The following is a 21,608-nucleotide window of genomic DNA, read 5'->3' as shown; positions in this document are numbered from 1 at the left end:
CAGACGGGGAAGATCGATCAAAGACGATCTAGTTTACACCTGTCCGAAATTGCATAAACCCAAGGATAACCAAATTACATGATGGAATCTACCAGTCATCAATGGCCATGTCCCATGTGGACATTGCAGGGTGCGTGCACTAACAAAAAGGACCTTCCCTAATTGTGAGTCAACCAACGTTGTGTACTTGCTCAGTTGTTTTTGCGGCGAGAGATAAGTGGGTATGACCACAAGAAAGGCAAAGGTGCGGAAAAATGAAGAGAGGAGCACCTGCAGATGCTGGAAAAACACAACGAGATTAATGAGACACTTCATCAACACAAATCACTCTGAAAGTGATTTCGAATGGACTGTAATTGAACACATCTAACCTAGGGATACAAACAATAAGCAAGTATTTGTTGCAGAACAAAGATGCAAGTATTTGTTGCAGAACAAAGATGGATTTATCGTCTTGGAAAATCTAAGAGGGGCCTGATTAATGATGGACAATGGACACAGCTATAATCAGTGAAAACAATACAGTCCAACACATCTATAAATAGAAGGACTATAAGTGGGGCAATGAGATCTATAGTATTGCCTAACCTATTCAACAAAGAAAACAAAAAAGATATGCAAGTAGTGCAAGTAGACCTAGAAGTCCAATGAGTACAAAGCATCCTTCTTCTCAGCTACAGCACCCCAACAACATAGTATGCAGGTTGGTCTTTTTGTTTCTATGAAAGAGAAGTGTAACCAGTTTACAGGGAAGCAGTGTGCCTACAGTTTTTGTCCCCGCCGTAAATAACTACGGGGCATATTATCAAGGACGGTGTTAAAATTATCTCCACTTTAGCGGCAGAAAACTGCTGCTAAAGCGGCGATAATGGGCTTGATAATGTGTCCTTGGGAATTCCAATAGAATCCCATGTTCACACCAGAACATGGGCTTCTATGGGAATATTATCAAGCCCATTATCACCGCTTTAGCAGCAGATTCCTGCAGCAAAAGCGGCTATAATTGTAACGCTGTTTCTTGATAATAAAGCGATACCAAAGGGGATGATGGGTGGAGCGTTTGAGCAAATCAAACACTCACCCCCAGTCAACTGATCGGGGTTGAATCCATCATCATTCTTTAGCTCACTCCACCACCCCAGTTCAGACATGGCTATATGCAAATCAGTCTAACCCTGTGCTTCATGGGAACAGTCCAGCCCGAACTGCCAAGCCATGTCTTCCCTGGACCGGAAACAAGCATCCTGGGACCGGTTTCGGGTTCTTAACCCTCATCAGGCAGGCTATCTTGAATCCAGTGGCAAAGTGAGCAAGGGACCCACGTCTGCAGCAAAGTCTTTTTCAGCCAGAGGAGATGGAAGGGCCAGAATAAGACGAAAGGACCGCAGGGTGCAGTGGAATCCACAAGAGGAACAAAGGCGTCAGAGGGATTACTCCCACAACCAGGGACAAGCAAGGACCGAATGTAGTGGTAAACCTAAGCAAGATAGAACTCACTGACCCACAAGTAAGTGTTCTGAATAAAGGCCCTGGGTGTGTTCCAACTCAAAGACATTATGGGGCTCATTAGGATTGCGGTTTTTCCGCATCCTCGGGGCCGGCGGAAGCCACCGCCGGCCCCGAGGATGCGGAAAAACCGCAGCGGACTGACCAAAGACCCACCGCCACATTAGGATGGCTGGTGGGTCCTGGTTTCCGTCCGCAGCTTTTCCGCCGCGGTTGGCTTACAACCGCGGTGGAAAAGCTCTAATCTGGTGACGGTGTCTCTCAGACACCGTCAGGCAGATTAGGATGGGATGTAAAACATGCTTTTCCGCGGCGGCTTTTCCGCCGTGGAAAAGCATGTGTAACTTCACTGCGGGGGCCCGTTGCGGGCCCCCTAGGTGAAAGGGGGATGGGGGGTGCACATGGGGGGTACCTATGGTACCCGCCTTCATTTGTATGCAGCAAGCGGCAGGCACCGCAAGGTGCCTGCCTCTTTCTGCATGCAAATGAAATGACTGCATTTTTAACATTGCAGCGGGTGCAGCTTGAAGCCGCACCCGCTGCAATGTTAAAAATAGAGGATGTGACCGCCACGGTGGCGGTCACATCCTAATCGCACAGGAGGGGACTCCGCAGCCCATGCGGACGTCCCCTCCTCCTCAGTGATCGCGGACGGACGCAAGTCCGTCCGCGATCATAATCGGCCCCTATATTTTCACCCTAAGCAAAGAAATTGGAGATTTCTTCCAGATAATATGTTTGCAAACTTTTTTCCTAGATAAGCCAAAAGAGATCAAAGAGATGAACACATCGCTACAAATGAAATCTATGTTTAATCCGCCTATCAACAGCTTAGCTTTAGAAGTACAAACATTTTTTTAAATAGTTACACAAGAAATGGACTCCCTCAATAAGATACAACAAAATCACTTTCATAACATTTCCAGAGTGGAATGAGAGGCATTGACATAGCTAACAGAAAAGAAGGCAATCATAATTAAGCCAGCTGATAAAGGTGGCGCCATAGTCATCCTACCATCTGAAATTAACAAGCAGGAATAGTTGAAGCTCTTGAATGATAACAAAAACGACAAGACTAGATGTGCATGAGTACACTTGATCACTTAAAATCCATGGGTGTAAAACAAGGCTTTAACAGCGATGTAATGATGTTATAAAATTATTTTTATTTAACCTTTCGAAGCTGATGACGAGCTCAGCTCGTCATGATGCACGGTTGAGCTGTGCTGATGACGAGCTGAGCTCGTCATGAACAATGGTAAATGAGCCCAATGCAGCACAGGAGGGGAAAACACCTAGCAGCCAAGGTGTTAAAAAACGCAATACTTGTAAAACAATCGAATCTGATGTCAATTGAGCAATATTGTGCCTAAATGAACAGGTATTCGTTTGCAACAAAAATGGCACGATGGCATGATGTAATAGTTTCTCTGTGTCTCTCTCATAAACTGCTTACCCTCTGTTAATTTGTGACTACAAAGGAAGCATCCACCACACTTTTGCCATGATGCACATGGTTGAGTATGATTAGGCTAAGTGAATCTGTTTATGTGCATGGTTTCATAATTGAAGATAATTGGTAAACCTGCATCTTCAAAGAATATTAACTGAGTCCCATGAGGGAAGAGTGACGCTATACTATCTACACATATACTTATGAGAGTTTGATTTTCACAACTTGGTGCAACCTTCTGTTCCTTCGCTCCTAGGGCCCCATTAGGATAGCGGGCGGAAAACCACCCCGCCCGCCATGGATGCGGGAAACAACCGCCCGCCATGGAGGCGGTGCAACCGGCAGACAAATTAGGATCGACCGCCACTAGAGACCGACCGCGGCGGTAGCGGTGAAAATGAAACCGCCCGACGTGTGCGGTCATGACAAAACTCCGACCGCGGCGGTCGGAAAAGCAGCTGGAAATACAACACCGCCCACAGGGAAAGCGGAGACACCGCACAGGAAATTGCGATATCCCCGAGGGTGGCGCGGGCGGACCGGCAGGCACCGACCGCCGCGGTCGAAGGCAGGATTGCATGGGAGAAATGACGGACAAGCACCAGCAAAGTCACCGCAGCGGACGAACACGAAATCCATCGCGGTCGATGTCAAAGCACCGCAGCGATGCAAAATACTGCATAAACAAAGTAGCCCAGCCACAAATACATACAACACACACACACAGATACAGAAATGGCAAAGAAATACACAATACCACATAACCACACCCACTACACACCTGACAACCACTATCCAATTGGACACACCCACACAGCTGAGTACAAATCCACACCCTCCACTCACCACAATCCTTTGCATCTTCCCAGAACAGAAGGCCACACACCACATCTGAGAGAGGCAAAATCGCACACAACACCCACCACCACCATCAACACCACCATCACACCATCACAATCAAACCCCCAGCACAGAACACACCTCATCACCACACCCTTGCACCCACACACCCCTGCACCCACAAACACCTCAACACCCCCACACCATGACCTCACAAAAAATGCCCAAATTCACAGAGAGTGAGTTGACAGTCATGGTCAACGAGATTGTGAGAGTAGAACCACAACTATTTGGGAACCTAGTCCAACAGACACCATTAGCCACCAGGACACAAATGTGGGAAAGGATTGTCCAAAGGGTGAATGCAGTTGGGGCCACCCCAAGATCCAAGAAGGAGATCATGAAGCGGTGGCATGATCTCAAGAGGGTTGTCAAGGAGAAGAGGAGCAAGAACTGGACTCTGGCAAACTTGACTGGCAGTGGCCCTCCCGTCCCACTGAAGACATTCACACCATGGGAGGAGAAGGTGCTTGCTATCCTGCTACCTGAGAGTTACACAGGAGTAGCCGGGGGAGCGGAGGCTGGTAAGTACAGACAACCACATTGACTTTCACCTCCTTGCAATACCCAACCACCAATACACTGTCCATCCCTAAACAAGATGTAGCCAGCCATTCTGCTGAGGAGGCCTGTATGGGGCCGGAATGTCAGTACAACAACTCCCACCATAGCCCCTGTCCCACAGCCCAGCATCATGGAGGCCTGCCCCACCCAGGAGAAAGTGTCAGCCATTGCACAGTTTAACAAACAAACTTACAGGTAGGTAGCCATCTGCACTTGGAGGGTGTTTGTGGGGGTGAGGCCTGTACCACTACTCCCAGCATGCCCCCTGTCCCACAGCCCAGCATCATGGAGGCCTGCCCCACCCAGGAGAAAGTGTCAGCCATTGCACTGTGTAACAAACAAACTTACAGGTAGGTAGCCATCTGCACTTGGAGGGTGTTTGTGGGGGTGAGGCCTGTACCACTACTCCCAGCATGCCCCCTGTCCCACAGCCCAGCAACATGGAGGCCTGCCCCACCCAGGAGAAAGTGTCAGCCATTGCACTGTTTAACAAACAAACTTACAGGTTGGTAGCCATCTGCACTTGGAGGGTGTTTGTGGGTGCGAGGGAGGGAGGGAGGCCTGTCTCACTACTCCCAGCATGCCCCCTTGTCCCACAGCCCAGCAGCATGGAGGCCTGCCCCACCCAGGAGAAAGTGTCAGCCATTGCACTGTTTAACAAACAAACTTACAGGTTGGTAGCCATCTGCACTTGGAGGGTGTTTGTGGGAGCGAGGGAGGGAGGGAGGGAGGCCTGTCTCACTACTCCCAGCATGCCCCCTTGTCCCACAGCCCAGCAGCATGGAGGCCTGCCCCACCCAGGAGAAAGTGTCAGCCATTGCACTGTTTAACAAACAAACTTACAGGTTGGTAGCCATCTGCACTTGGAGGGTGTTTGTGGGTGCGAGGGAGGGAGGGAGGCCTGTCTCACTACTCCCAGCATGCCCCCTTGTCCCACAGCCCAGCAGCATGGAGGCCTGCCCCACCCAGGAGAAAGTGTCAGCCATTGCACTGTTTAACAAACAAACTTACAGGTTGGTAGCCATCTGCACTTGGAGGGTGTTTGTGGGTGCGAGGGAGGAAGGGAGGCCTGTCTCACTACTCCCAGCATGCCCCCTTGTCCCACAGCCCAGCAGCATGGAGGCCTGCCCCACCCAGGAGAAAGTGTCAGCCATTGCACTGTTTAACAAACAAACTTACAGGTTGGTAGCCATCTGCACTTGGAGGGTGTTTGTGGGTGCGAGGGAGGGAGGGAGGCCTGTCTCACTACTCCCAGCATGCCCCCTTGTCCCACAGCCCAGCAGCATGGAGGCCTGCCCCACCCAGGAGAAAGTGTCAGCCATTGCACTGTTTAACAAACAAACTTACAGGTTGGTAGCCATCTGCACTTGGAGGGTGTTTGTGGGTGCGAGGGAGGGAGGGAGGCCTGTCTCACTACTCCCAGCATGCCCCCTTGTCCCACAGCCCAGCAGCATGGAGGCCTGCCCCACCCAGGAGAAAGTGTCAGCCATTGCACTGTTTAACAAACAAACTTACAGGTAGGTAGCCATCTGCACTTGGAGGGTGTTTGTGGGGGTGAGGCCTGTACCACTACTCCCAGCATGCCCCCTGTCCCACAGCCCAGCAGCATGGAGGCTACCCCCACCCAGGAGCAAGTGTCAGCCATTATACCCTGCATGCTCACCTTACAGGTATGTAACTACCGTTTATCTTCATGAAGTGTGTGTGTATTAATCTATTTACTATTGTACAAAATGCATAGACAATCAACCTTTAGGACACCATGATCTAACTATCCACTATGTAATGTAACACGATGTTGCCATGATTTGTACAACTGATGACAGCACAATGCACTAGTGTACAGACAGCTGATGATACACAGATGACACAAACACTGACCACTCCCCATCTACTCCACAGGTGATGAAGAACTCACTGCTGGGGACAACACCAACGACCCGCAGAGCCAGTCTCCACCTCCGGCACATGGACTCACAGATGCAGACTCCCAGGACAGTATGGACGATGAGCTCCAGGCCGGCACATCCGGTGTTCCACACACCCAGAGGTCCCAGGCCCCCATCCTCCCCACCACCACCTCTGCTGCAACGACAACGCAGCAGACCCCTGCTGTCACAGCCTCTGCCTCCACCGCAACCACCACCGCAGCCACTGCCACCAACACCACCACGACCACCAGTACCACCTGCAGCACCCTCCCTGTCCCTAGGGATGACCAGCCCACACCAACAACTGTGGAGGGCAGGGAGCCAGTGCGTGGCGCACCAGTGGCGAGGGAAGAGGTTCGTGGCAGCAGAGCAGGTGGGAGGGCCAGGGCCAACACCAGACCTCGGGCGGAGTGGACACCATCCCTGGACCACTTCACCAGAGTTGTGGATGCCTATCAAGAGGTCCAGGGACAAAGTGGCCGGTCGGACGAATTTTTCAGGGAGCTCATCCTGCTGATGAGGTCCATCAATAACCACATGGGACAGATGGTGGACCTCATGGGCCAGCAAGTGGCGTTGCAGAGGGACAGGCCTGTGTCCCAACCATCACCGCCATCCCCTCCTGTTGTGCAGCAGGATGACAGTCCACCATCCTCCCCTGCGCCAACAGAGAGGGGCGAGTCCTCTGACGCCGCTGGCCATTCAGCAGGCCCCCCACCGCCAAAAAGATCTAGGGGGCGTCCAAAGAAGAGCCTGGGAGTCTCTGGAAGCCAAGCACCTGCCACACGCCAGTCACAGAGCCAGCCTTGAAGACAACCCTCTCCCCAACTGCATTGACTCTTTTGGACTATCTTTCCCCACATTGCCTTGGCAATGGCACCTGTCTGTTGGACTGGGTCACCACATTCATGTGGTGTCTACTCTTGCATCTCAGCGACCATGACTGTCAACTCACTGCTCATTCCCCACCTTCCTGTAAATATTCACGCACAATTCACATGTCCACCCCGTAAATAAAATACCTTACAATCCAGATTTTGTGTAGTGAATTCTTTAGTGCATAATTTACAATGATGATTATGTCCATGATATGTAAACATGATGTACAGTATGCAGGGCAGGAACACGCTGGAGAACCTAGGGAGACACAACAGAACTACAGTCACTGGTCTCATCGTGCCAACACACACAGATCACTGATCCACAAATATCCTAATTATCACAGGTACCCTACACAGTGTCTATCTGAAATGCTGTAATGCCGTCCATAATACATCTCCGGACGTAACGTCCATTCCAACAATCCCATACATAGGTGACAGAACATGTGGCTATTGGGAACATCTGCGCATAACCATTCATAACATAAGCTAAGACACTAGACTATGTAGACGTTGTAACTCGTCACACACCTTCAAGTGAAGTAGCGTTGGATTAGCTGCTGCCGTTGGTCAACTCCTTCCTCCTCTCCACTCTCCTCATCACTGGATTCAGGTCCCTGAGCAGGTTGTGGCCTTGGTTCCTCACCGTCATCCAGGAGCAGGGGGACCCCCTTGTGGATGGCCAGGTTGTGTAGCATACAGCATGCCACAACGATCTTGCACACCTTCCCAGGCGAGTATGCAAGTGCGCCTCCAGTCCTGTCAAGGCACCGGAACCTTGCCTTCAGCAGCCCAAAAGTACGTTCAATTACCCGTCGTGTCCTGCCATGGGCCTCATTGTAGCGGATCTCTGCAGGTGTCTGGGGATTACGGAGTGGGCTCAACAGCCATGGCCTACTGGGATAAGCCGAGTCCCCTGTGGAAAAAAAATACACATTGCAATGTTGTACGGCCACAGTAAAGGCAGTGACACACAGCACGCGATAGCAGTTGTGTAACTCACCCACAATCCAGGCACGTTCGGGATGCAGATTCTCCATCATCCGTGGCACCATGCTGTTCCTCATGATGAAAGAGTCATGTGCCGAACCGGGATACTTAGCACACACATGTGAAATTGTCATGTCTGCAAGGCACACCACCTGCACATTCATGGAGTGGTAGTGTTTCCGGTTTCGAAAAATGTGCTCCGTCGCCTGCGGTGCCACCAGAGCCACATGGGTGCAATCTATCGCACCGACTACATGTGGGATGTGCCCAAGTGGATAGAAGTCCCCCTTAACGGCAGCCAATTCACGTCCCCGGGGGAAATGGATGTAGCGATTCCGATAGATCATCATGGCCTCGAGTACATCCCTCAGCACCATGCTGAACATGGGCTGCGACATTCCCCCAGCGTTAGCCACGGTCTCCTGGAAGGAACCAGTCGCAAAGAAGTGTAGTGCTGCCATTACCTTGTGGGCGGGTGTGAATGCCGTAGGATAGTGACGGCGAGGCTGCAGGTGGGGCTCCAATAGATCACACAAGATCTTCAATGTCGGTCTGTCCAACCGGAATTTCCTGATGATTGCCTCATTCTCCATGTCCTCAAGCACAATCACCTGACGTAGGAGATCTGGCCTCCTCCTAGTTTAGGATTAAAAACAATAGGTCAATGACAAGCATCATGAGATGGCCATAGCACAAAACATCAATGATGTAATGGGTAAAAAACAATGGCCAGAAAGCTGCATGGCACATCTGGTTACATGGCTGCCCAATAGCTACACACAGAGGGCAGGCCTCTCCAGTGACAATACCCAAGTGACAATAATGTGGATACAATGATTAAACGAGTGACATGCGCAGACATGGAGCTACAAGAGCCACAAATCTAATGTGACTTAACATGTCTGTCATACCCATCTGCCGTACCTGCCAGACCTCAATGCATCATGTACATTGTGGAAGCATTCATCAACACAATGATCACAATAGCAGGGACACTTCTGGTTGTGTGCATGATCAGTTCTGAATGCACAAGTCAGGTACGATACAATGCAGTGCCACCAGCCTGGTCAAGGTCTGCACTGACCAACAACACATTAAACCTCACTACATCTATGTAGAGCACCTGACGTCTGTCAATTATCAGCACCCATCAAAAGCCTTACTAAAATGGCACAAACACATGCTAAAGTGGCTCAGACTGAACGTGCGTCCTCCTGTGGATGCAATGGCTCTGTGGCATCGTGTGTACAATGATGTGCCCTACACCATGTAGCTGCATGGCACTTATACATTGTCCATGATTGACATACACAGCAATGTGTACGAAAATGTCAGAACCTAGCGCCAGTCCCTGGCGGTGTGACCCCAGCACCACCATCTACCCAGCCAAGGTAGCCATTGGCACATGGACTGGTGTCCATGCCGCTGGCTAGGCTCCGCCGCATCAGTCGCGGTACCTACCGCCGGTCCCCGGCGGTGTGACCCCAGCACCACCATCTACCCAGCCAAGGTAGCCATTGGCACATGGACTGGTGTCCATGCCGCTGGCTAGGCTCCGCCGCATCAGTCGCGGTACCTACCGCCGGTCCCCGGCGGTGTGACCCCAGCACCACCATCTACCCAGCCAAGGTACCCATTGGCACATGGACTGGTGTCCATGCCGCTGGCTAGGCTCCGCCGCATCAGTCGCGGTACCTACCGCCGGTCCCCGGCGGAGCGTCACCGCCATGGTGCATTGCATACAGCCAATGGCATGGGTGTTCAATGTGGCATGATGCAGATTTGAATAATGCGGAAGCGGCGCGCCGCCGCCGCGGAGCCGGTCATTGGATGCTTTTGAATGATGCACCATCGCGGTAGCGCACCCCGGACACCCGCGGTGCGTCACCGCCATGGTGCATTGCATACAGCCAATGGCATGGGTGTTCAATGTGGCATGATGCAGATTTGAATAATGCGGAAGCGGCGCGCCGCCGCCGCGGAGCCGGTCATTGGATGCTTTTGAATGATGCACCATCGCGGTAGCGCACCCCGGACACCCGCGGTGCGTCACCGCCATGGTGCATTGCATACAGCCAATGGCATGGGTGTTCAATGTGGCATGATGCAGATTTGAATAATGCGGAAGCGGCGCGCCGCCGCCGCGGAGCCGGTCATTGGATGCTTATGAATAAGGCTGACCCAGACAACCAATTGTAGCACCTTATCAGCTTCCTAACGACCCCATGGGCCTATAAATCTGTGGGAGTGAGCCACACATTCCCACTGCTCACAGAGCCTGCTGCCTGAGACCCTCTCCTGCTGCTCACAGAGCCTGCTGCCTGGGACACCTCACAACTCACTTCCGCCACAGGTCTGCCATATCCACAGGGATGTCAAGAACAGATAAGATCCGTGCCAGTCCATTCACGAGTGAGGAGCTGGATGTCCTTGTGAACGAGGTGCTGGCACAGTACCCACGGCTGTTTGGTGGCCCCAATGTCGTGGTAAGTCACCATGTAGGGAGCAGTAGGGCAGGGTGGTGTCAGACGTGTATTCATGATGCAGCTGTATGTTATTTTGGATGTGTGGTGCTGACAAACACTGACAGACAAGATGTTTGCAGGTGGTGGGAGTGTGTGTTTTGCATTATGACTCTGTCCTAGGCCAATACTTGTATGTGTGAGTGGCATGTGCTACTTTTTGGGGCAGACATGACCAACGGTTGTTTGCCTTGTAGCTGGTTGGACAGTGTCCGCTTGTGATGTAATTTCAGGGTGCCCCTGTAGTCATAGTCAGTGTGCCCCACAGAGTAGGTTCAGTGGCTGCCCTTCCAAAGTTTGTCCATCAGCCAACTTACATGCTACAGTTGCTGCACACTGATTAGTGGATATGCCACATCAATGCCCTGTACAATTTATGATTTACACAGTGCTGTCGATGCATTTGTGTTGAATCATCATTCTTCAGTGTGATAATCATGGAGACTACGAAGCTCAATGTGTGCATGCATTCACTAATGTTTATGCCATGCAGAGTGGCCTTGTGAGGGTACCCCCAGTTCTGGAGGGAGGGGGGTCACTGTGCGTCCAGATTCAGTGTCTGGCTGCTGTACTGATAGATGCTGACATATGACAATGTGTAAATGTTCATTAGTCCTTCTTTACTCTCATACCTGCAGCTCAAAGTACACCAACGTAAGGCTGTCTGGAGGGCCATAGCAGCAAAGGTGCGAGCCCTGGGGGTATCAAACAGACGACACACACACTGTCACAAGAGGTGGGACGACATCAGCCGGCTGGCTAAGCAAGTGGCAGAGATGAAGTTGGGGATGGTACCACGCACAGGGCGTGTGGCACGCCGCACCATGACTCCGCTGATGGCACGCATACTGGCAGTGACCTATCCAGACCTGGATGCACGTCTGAAGGGGCTTCAGCAGCAAGACAGCGATGGTGAGTATCCGGGGAGGGAGAGTTTGTCTGGGAGTGGATGCATGTGTAGAGTGCCTGTGTCTGCGGTGACACATGTGATGTGCGTGTGCTGCCATGCTGTGATATGTGATGTGAGTGGCAACTGTGATGTGTGTCTGTATGAGGCATTGGCCCACCATGGCCTTACTCTGCAGCTCCTGGCTGCAGTTTTCAGTCCTTGACATATATTTTGTTGTCCACATGGTCACTCTTCTTTGTGATGGTGGGTGTAGTCCCTATTATGCTGTACAGCTGTGTCCACTTAATGAGTGTTACACCATGTCAGTCTACTTTGCATGCACCTGCATGGTAGTGGCCCACACATCTGACAACAATGTGAACCCACATTGGCACATGGTGATTGTAATGGCCTATTTGACAATGTGGCATGTGTAGACAAAACAGGTGTGTGTATTCCCCTCTGGATCCCTTTAGGCTCTGGAAGTGGTGATGTTAGTTGTGGCTACATCATGTCCGTGGGGCAGGTCCATGTGGGCTAGGGGAACACCATCCATGGGCAGGGTGTAGTGCTGTGTGTCATCGACATTGGTCCACTCCTGCCTGTTTGTCTGCATGACAGGCTCAGTTGTGGTGTAACTGGTGTGTAGCAGCACAATGATTTGAGGGTGTGGTGGTTACCATGTAGCTCTAGGCCTCTCATGTGCTGCATTGCTCTGATATCGTGTGACCAGACTATGACACTTATACAACCATGTTTCTGTCACTAATGCAGATTCGGAAGACACCACGGCGGAACATGATCCTGAAAGTGGTGGGGAGACCAGCACGACAGCGGCAGCAGAGCAGGGTGAGACGGAGCAAAGTGACACTGACCACACCAGCGCTACTGAGGGTGACAGGAGTATGCATGAGGAATCTGTGGCTGAGACACAGAGTACCACTTCATCTGATGGCAGGGGGGATGAGTCCCTGTTAGCAGCCACAGGGGATGGGGACTCTGCTGCTGCATCTGACTACCAACGGCCACTGCCCACCCTCCCATCCACTTCCTCTGGGGCTGGCCGTATCCGTGTCACTAAGAGGGGACGTGTGACATTCACACATGGCACCGCAGCACCTGCACCTGTCCCCCCTGCTGCCCTCAGTGCAGAGTGCGTAGAGCTCCTGCGGCAACTTTGCGTGGGCCAGACCGCCCTGCTGAATGCCTTCAGTGCCCACGATTACAAAATAGGGCAGGTTCTGGCATTCATGGAGGGCATACACTCTGACGTGGGTGGCCTACATCGTACACTCCTGTCATTGTCAGGTACAGTGACGTCAGCCCTCCAACATGCCCCCTTTGCAGCTCAGGTGCCTGTGACGTCCACCCAGTCAGTGGCCACATCAGATGACAGTGAGCACTTGGGACATACATCAAGTAAACGTTACAACACTAGGAGCACAGCTCAGACCCAAAGCAAACAATCCCGTCCACAGACTCCATCCCCAAAGAAGGGCAGGGACCCCCCAATATGCACAGACAAGGTGAAGTCACAGAAGAGCAAGGCCAGAAGAACATTGTGTCAGACATCAGGCTCACATGCTGCTGAGCCATCACCAGATATTGACTCTGCTATGCCCACAGAGGATGTGTGGGATGTCATGACTACACCTGGGGTGAACACAGGGACACACCCACCTACCACATCAACCCCAGAACAAAGTACATCGAGGCAGGTGGAGGGAAGCCCTGTTGTGACCAGCCCAGTCATTGTGGCAAAGAAGGGCAGTGTAGTGGCCATCCCTGGCAAGAAGGGACAGGAGGGCAGTGTAGTGGCCATCCCTGGCAAGAAGGGACAGGAGGGCAGTGTAGTGGCCATCCCTGGGGTAAGTGGGAAGGTGGTCACTGTGGGGGGTACACCTTCCAGAGAGGCTAAAGTGGTCCGGAGGTGTAGCCAGCACAAGCGTACTGCAGGATCAAGCACTTCTCCAGAGGGAGTGGCAGTGTCTGCCCCTGAAGTGGAACAGTTGGGGGGTGTGCAGGTGGTGTCAACGCCACTTCCCATCAACCCCATGACAGGGAAGCAAATTCATATTCCAAAGAAGTGGAAGGGCACCCCTCCAACCTCTCCCACCCACACTGTGTCAAGGGCGTGCATGACTCCACCTCCACGTGCCACGGTGCCACCTGGTCCGCACAGCCCTCCACCTTGCAGGCCCTCTGTTATAGCCACACCACATGTCCCTCTGTCACACCAGTCAAGTCGACCTGCAGTCCCTGACACACAGCCAGGTTCCACTCCACATGACAGCCAGGAGTGAGTTGTCAACACCCTCAGACGCCTGTGCCACACATAGGTGTGCTACAGTACACCATTGTTAGCGATGTGGGTGTGTTCCTGGGCCTGTTGCTCTGATGTGCTGTACCCTGCCAAGGACACTGGGCCTGTTGCTCTGATGTGCTCTCCCCTGCCAGGGACTCTGGGCCTGTTGCTCTGATGTGCTGTACCCTGCCCTGCCAAGGACACTGGGCCTGTTGCTCTGATGTGCTCTCCCCTGCCAGGGACTCTGGGCCTGTTGCTCTGATGTGCTGTACCCTGCCCTGCCAAGGACTCTGGGCCTGTTGCTCTGATGTGCTGTACCCTGCCCTGCCAAGGACACTGGGCCTGTTGCTCTGATGTGCTCTCCCCTGCCAAGGACTCTGGGCCTGTTGCTCTGATGTGCTGTACCCTGCCCTGCCAAGGACTTTGCACTTCCCGATTGTGATTCACCAGTGCATAGTCTATGGCATTTGCACATGATTTTGAGAGTTGCTGTTGTCTACTTATGTTGTGTAGCTACATCTGTGCAATATGTGAATAAATACAGTACATTATGGTGTGTTTTCTCTGTCTCCTTACTGATTAAAGTCATTTTCTTGTTTGACTGAGTTCCATGGTCTATTTTGTACATCACCATTGCAAGGTTGTATGTGGCCATATGATTTTTAGACAGGGGGACAGGTTCTTCAGTCCATTGTGGCCCTGCTGATGTTGTACTCTGTGATGGTTATTTGGCAGGCCATGCAGTTTTCGTGTGGGTGAATTGCTATTGCTGCATACACTGTTCACAGGTCACCTTGGGGGACACTGGCAGCACAGGGTGTGCAGCTGTGCTGTGGTGTAGTAGATGTTTATGATGTGATGAGGTGTGTGTTTCCCATTCTGTGTGCCCTGGCGTGTATGTGTATGGTCGTCTTGTGTTGGCCCTTGGTGGCATGGCTTACATGGCATGTGTTTGGCAGAGGTGTGCAGTGTGAAGGGTGTTAGTTTGTAGTGTATGTATGTGTGCCCCTGTATGGTGTGAGACACACATGTGTCAGGCAGGAGTTGTATGCCTGTTGTATGTTTTGTCTTGCCCTGTGTGGATGTTTGTATACAATTGTGTGGGCTGTGGGGAGTGCACTGGTGTTGTGTGTCCGTTGTCAGGCAATCCTGCTGTGCCTTTGTCCCTGGTTGTGTGTCGCAGTTTGTGTGTATTGTGCTTGTTGTTACAGTGCTTGTTGATGTGCAAGGGGGTGCACGGGATTGGCACCTGGCCTGTGACTACTTCGGGTGGTGTGCAGTGTTGGTCGGGGTGGTGTGTCGCTGTGATGTTTGGAATGTGTCCATGCCTTGGTGTTGCCCTGCCTTCTGCATTGTGTGCATGTGTTGACCGCGGCGGTGACGTGTCCGTGACCGTGACGTTGCTGCAGGTTGGCCGACGTTGTGTGTTCCGGATGCCGTGGGGTGCCTTGTTCTGAGGTGGGTGATGTGTGGGTGCCCATGTGGATGTGTTGTGCCCCCCAGCAGGATGCCAGTGTTGTGCTTGGGACCTGTGTCGGCATGTGTGTTGTGTGGTGTATATGTGTAGTGACGTACCTGTGGCGGCGTCCGCGGCGGCCCATCTGGCGATAGTGTTGCAGCAGGTACATGACCGGATGCATGTGGAGGGCTGGGTCCATGGGGTTCATGTCGGATCTCGGCGTGCGTGCTCCGCTGTAGACTTTCCGCCTGCTAGAGCTGTGCGGTGTCTCCGGTGCGGTGCGTCAGCTTGTTTGGCCCATCCTAATTTGTCGAGCGGGGCGGACGTCATCGACCGCGGCGGAGGGTCTCGATTGGCTGCAGCCGCCGCGGTGGCGGGCGCACCTTGATGGCGGAGCGAGGCGCTCCGCGGCGGACGGGAAATGACCTGTGTTTACATATCCTAATGTGGCGGACGTGAGTTCCACTGCTAGCGGGCGGAAAAAGCTGTTTTTCCGCCCCGCCATCGTTTCGGTAGTGCCACCGCCCGCTATCCTAATGGACCCCCTAGTGTTCATTAGAAACAATAACCATAATAAAAACAACAATTTTATAAGAAACCTCTTGTTTAAAAAAATGCTATAGATAGTGTTAGTCAGATTGGAGATGTTTTGACCACCACTTCTCAGAGGCTGGCAAGCCCCCCCAAAAAAATCACAAGATAGGTGAATGCTCTAAGATGTTTTGTATGAATTAATGATATCCACAAGATTAAAGGAGCGTCTAAACAGGAGCGTGTCACATGGATTGAGAATGTCCCTCCTTTACAAAAAAGATTTTTCTTTGGTTTTCTTTCCTGCAGGTGTGGCAGAAACAGCAGAGGGACTGGTAGGGTTACAGTTTATAGCCCTATAGCATGGTTTGAGTGTATTCCATAGCTTAATTACCCTAACAAAGACCTCAGACCTTGTTAGGCAGAATAAGAGGTCGAAACATGTTGGTAATATAATTAGGTCAGGTGATTCATTATCCATCACCAGATGACCATCACTTCTCCTATGTTTTTAAACATACCAGAGGTACTCACAAAATAAATGAATCTTTTTGAGTATACTTCTAGGTATATTTTATATCCCCCCTCCTCTTGTCTTATCTACAGAAAAAGACAGGACCAAGTTGTTGTGTCCTCACCATGGATTTATGAGAGCTAAGAGGGGAAGATTAACTTCCTCTGGTCAAGTCCGCTGGGCTGTCACTGTTTCTACCCAGGTTTGAGAGGTCGTCAAATGAGGAAGTATGCCTCGATAAAATGAGGAGACGACCTCTCAAATATCTATTGATGACCCTTACTCTTACTTATACGTTTTCTCTAATCTTTAGGTTTGTGATGACCTAATCCCTCAAATGACTTTATATGTGTCTCATATTGAATGTACCATAGCGTGGGAAAACCAGTGCACCTTCTTTCTCAGTGATCTTGTGCAATTGTTTACGCCAACTACAGGTATGGAGCCCTACATTTATTGACATGAAAGTACCTGCAGTGTCTTCAGGTGTTGCCTTTTCTCCCTTTCTGACAGGTATTGTCACATCTCCTCTCACTAAATCTCATAAAACTTTTCGACACTTCATATTTTAATAAATCAGTCAATAATTTCAATCTGAATAATACCTTAACCAAAATTCTCACCTTAAATCACTGATCAATACCAGCATGGCACTTGATGACATGAACCAACCAATAACAACATTGTTTTACAAAAACCACTCAATCCCAGTGCAGCACACAGTGACGTCAATTTCAATTTCAATTTCTCACAGCGGCTCCCCCTCCTTTACAGCCTTCACAAATGAAGTCTTCTCAGCACTAAACATGCACTACAAATGCATAGCAACTTCAAAAAATAACTTGTACTGCTTCTCTAAAGAATTTACAATACTCAGTCCCACAAGAAATGACTCTGAATTACTCTTAATTACCTACTCAGGCATACACTTGAATGAAACCTCGACCTGCAAGGATGCACTCTGATTAGCACAGCTTCCCCCTGTGCAAAGGGTCTACCATTCCGCTCGTCTCACTTTCACACAAAATCAACGTCCCTATGTCAACTGTGCTGCTGATAACATCTCACGACAAGCACCACAAAACTCAGCCGACAACTACAAATGGTGCCTTCTTCACTGTTTAGTATTATCCTGGATCTAAGGCCACGTCGGACCCGACAACAGCTTCAACTTCTCTGTATTAAGCGCCACATTCACACAACACTTAAAACATCTCCAAAGAACACTGCAATCTAAATGCCAGCCACTGCAACACATGACCCTATTAATACATACTCCACCTCTGTTACAACTCGCTCCCGAACTGCAGGAACTTCACCGATCGTCTAAGTCAAGGCATGGGGGCTAGGGATTGGGATTGGGTCTGGGCTAATCTAGAATACGATTTTCTAACTCCCTCTACTTCAGGAACCAAGCATCAACACTCTGCTACGATCTGAGAGGGCACTGGGTCTTCTTACCTTCACTCTCCGCTCAAAAGACATTTGTAGTTGCCTGAGAGGTAAAAGAGAGTTAACATCAAATCAAATGTTGAGTTTACAGTGAAATCCTCTCAACTACACAATAATATTCCAACCTATGAGTGTTAAAAGGTTTATTTTTATTTATTTATTTTTAAAAAGGTTTTATATAGCGCTACTGGACCCAGGAGTATCAGAGCGCTTTACAGACAGATAAGAAAAGTACACATCTAGAACAAATAATGAACATAAGAATAAATAAATATCTAGAACAGAATAGAACACAGACTGACATAAAGGAGTCTTGTGAACATGTTATAGAAATACAGAACCCCCAATGCAAATCCGAATCCTCAGATTAATTTAAGCCTCAGTAATAAGAAGAAAACGGAAATTCAGTAACAGTGATAAAAAAGATAAGACAAATAATCTGATGATTAGATTGCAGGTTTTGATTGTCCTGTCTATACATGAGGATATTTAAAATCTTCTAATTAATCCGTTCCTAAACTAGGGATCGGGGAAACCCTAATTAAGTCAGGGAAGCAAGAAAGGTGTCAGCATAGTAGAGACTTGAGTAAAAGTTCCTCAAAGAAAAGGGAAAGTATAGCCTAAAGCCGCACAATGAGAAATATAGCCAGAGGTACAGACCTCTCAGAGTCTAAAGGGTATCTGCTGCATAACTAACAATGTGAACACAGATTTACAAACAAATCTACGTCATTGTCTCCAGTTAACTTCCACCTTCACATGGTAGAAATTTACTGCATCCTTCATTTCTCGAACCTCCCAGTTGGAACATCAGGACGACCATCAGCATCTCCTTACTTCGTTAACTTGTCTTCTTCTTGCCAAAGGTTTCCTCCCAGACCTCACTATCTGTACAACACACAATATGCCTTTCACTAACTAAAGAAACCTTGAAACTTCACCTGCAGAGGAGAGACCATGCAAAGCAAGCAAAGCTTTCATGTTGAAGTTTAAGCATAGAACCCCTAAAGCTTAAGGCATTTGGTCAGGCTAACATTAGCAAAACAAAATGTGCAACCGACATTTAGGTATATGTATGCACCAAATAGTTACAAAATAGTTTTCAATTCTATAAGAGTAACTTAAAAAATTACGATTACATATGTAATGAAATTTCAAATAAATGTGACAACTCTAAACATATGTGTGACTATATATGCAAACTAAGATTTCCTTGTTAACCTAAACATTAATACGCACACGTTTATAAAAATCTAACACTCTACAATGAAGCTTTCAAAAGTACAGTCGAAGGCTCCACTTTCATTAATTTTATTAGGGCACACTGACCATAATAAATGATAAATGCACGTAAGTATAATACGCTTCTGTGACGTGCATGGGTGAAGCTAAAATTACGCTGCTCCACTTTATAATTACTTTCCTGATGCCTTTGAGTTCAGAGGCTAATGTGATGGCAAAACACTTCTGATGTGAACATAGAGCACATACCAACTTTATCAGATCACATCTCCTGCCCACGACATTGATATTTCCTTTTGGAGTGTTTTTATTTTCTGACAGCTGCTACTTCACAGCATAGCTGATTGCATCTAATAGAAACCGTTCTGTATTAGGTTACTCTCCTCTTTCTTTCTTTCTTTCTTTCTTTCTTTCTTTCTTTCCTACATTCTTTTCTTCATTGTTTCATATTTTTTTTCTTTCTTTTGTTGTTTCTTTCACACTTTGTTTATTCCTTTTATCCCTTCTTTTGTCTATCTTACTTGCCTTCTTGCTTTCCTTTTTAGCTTTTCTTCTTGCCTTTATTCACCTTTTTCTTCTACCCACTCCGGTACGCATTAAAAGGCAATGCATCAGCCAACTTCAGCCATTGGCTGACTTCACTATGAGATACAGCATGGGTACTCACAAACTTTCCCTCTGGGCCAAATTTACAGTGTGGTTTGTGGCCGAGGGCTGCACTGGTGGGGGCGGGGTCAGAGGGGGAGGGGGTGGGGCTAGAGCAAAAAAACTGTAACCATGAGGTTGAACATAGGCCCCTGCAGTGAACGCCTTCGTCCACTGGGCCACCAGACCCCGCATACACACACATATCTCCATTTCTCTCTCTCTCTCTCTCTATCTCATGCTCTCTGTCTCCCTCTCTCTATCTCTCCCTCCCCGTCTCTCTCTCTCTCTCTGTCTACCTCTGTCTACTTCTGTCTCACTCGCTCTGTCTGTCTCCCTCTCTCTCAGTCTCCCTCCCTCTATCTCTCCCTCCCTCTCTCTCTCTCTCTCTCTCTCCCTCTCTCTCTCCCTCCCCCCTCTCTTTATCTTTCTCTCTGTCTACCTCTGTCTCCTTCTGTCTCACTCACTCGGTCTGTCTCCCTCTCTCTCTGTCTCCCTCCCTCTCTCTCCCTATCTCCCTCCATCCCTCTCTCTGTCTCCCTCCCTCTCTCTTTCTCTGTCTTCCTCCCTCTGTCTCCCTCTGTCTGTCTCCCTCCCTCTGTCTTCCTCTATCTGACTCCCTCCCTCTGTCTCCCTCTGCCTGTCTCCCTCTGTCTGTCTCCGTCTGCCTCCCTCTGGCTGTCTCCTGCTTTCTCCCTCTGCCTGTCGCCCTTTGTCTGTCTCCCTCTATCTGCCGCTCTCTGTCTCCCTCCCTCTGTCTTCCTCTGTCTGTCTCACTCTGTCTGTCGCCCTCTGTCTGTCTCCCTCTGTCTCCCTCTCTCTGTCTCCCACTGTCTCTCTCCCTCTGTCTCCCTCCCTCTGTCTCCCTCTCTCTCTGTATCCCTCTCTGTCTGCATCTCCTTCCCTGTCTCCCTCCTTCTGTCTGTCTCCCTCTGTCTGTCTCCCTCCCTCTGTCTGTCTCGCTCTGTCACCCTCTGTCTCCCTCTGTCTCCTCCTCTCTGCCTCCTTCTGTCTCCCTCTCTGTCTCCCTCTCTCTGTCTCTCTTCCTCTGTCTCCCTCCCTCTGTCTCCCTCTCTCGCTATCTCCCTCTGTCTCCCTCTTTCTCTATCTCCCCCTCTCTCTCTCCCTCGGTCTCCCTCTGTCTGTCTCCCTCTGCCTGTCTCCCTCTGTCTGTCTCCCTCTTTCTGTTTCCCTCCCACTGTCTCCCTCTCTCTCCCTGTCTCCCTCTCTCTCTCTCTCTCTCTCTCTCTCTCTCTCCCTCTCTTTCTCCCTCCCTCTGCCTGTCTCCCTCTCTCTCTTTCCATCTGTCTGTCTCTGTCTCCCTCCCTCTGTCTCTCTTTCTCTCTGTCTCCCTCCCTCTGTCTCCCCGTCTGTCTTCCTCTGTCTCTCTCCCTCTGTCTGTCTCCCTATGTCTCCTTCTGTCTGTCCCCCTCTCCCTCTCTCTGTCTCCCCCTGACTCACCCCCTCTGTCTCCCTCTGCCTCCCTCCGTCTCCCTCTGCCTTTCTCTGTCTCCCTTTATCTCTGTCTCCCTCTCTCTGTCTCCCTCTCTCTCTGTCTCCTTCCCCCTCCCTCTCCCTCCCTCTCTCTCCCTCTCCGTCTCCCTCTCCATCTCTCTGTCTCCCTGCTTCTCTGTCTCTGTCTGTCTCTGCCTCTATCTGTCTGTCCCTGTCCCTGTCTCTGCCTCTGTCCCTGTCTGTCTCTTTCTGTCTTGTCTCTGTCTCCCTCCCTCTGTCTCCCTCTTCGTCTATCTGTCTCTGTCTCTGTCTGTCTCTGCCTCTATCTGTCTGCCTCTGTCCCTGTCTCTGTCCGTCTCTTTCTCTATC

At 50.2% G+C, this 21,608-nt stretch overlaps 1 protein-coding gene across 1 annotated transcript; it reads left to right on the top strand.

The window, feature by feature from the left end:
- The first annotated feature begins 11,324 nt into the window (after positions 1–11,324).
- Positions 11,325–16,905, top strand: LOC147685203 (uncharacterized). The gene is made up of 3 exons (XM_086939767.1): positions 11,325–11,659; positions 12,411–13,162; positions 16,759–16,905. Exons 1-3 carry the CDS (start codon positions 11,350–11,352, stop codon positions 16,903–16,905), a joined length of 1,209 nt encoding a protein of 402 aa, XP_086795893.1. The 5' UTR covers positions 11,325–11,349.
- The last annotated feature ends 4,703 nt before the right edge of the window (positions 16,906–21,608 follow it).

The sequence above is a fragment of the Lissotriton vulgaris genome, chromosome 10 (assembly GCF_964263255.1).
Source record: "Lissotriton vulgaris chromosome 10, aLisVul1.2, whole genome shotgun sequence".
Classification (NCBI taxonomy): domain Eukaryota; kingdom Metazoa; phylum Chordata; class Amphibia; order Caudata; family Salamandridae; genus Lissotriton; species Lissotriton vulgaris.
Note: the sequence above shows the minus strand (reverse complement) of the source record. Positions and strands in the feature narration are given on the sequence as shown.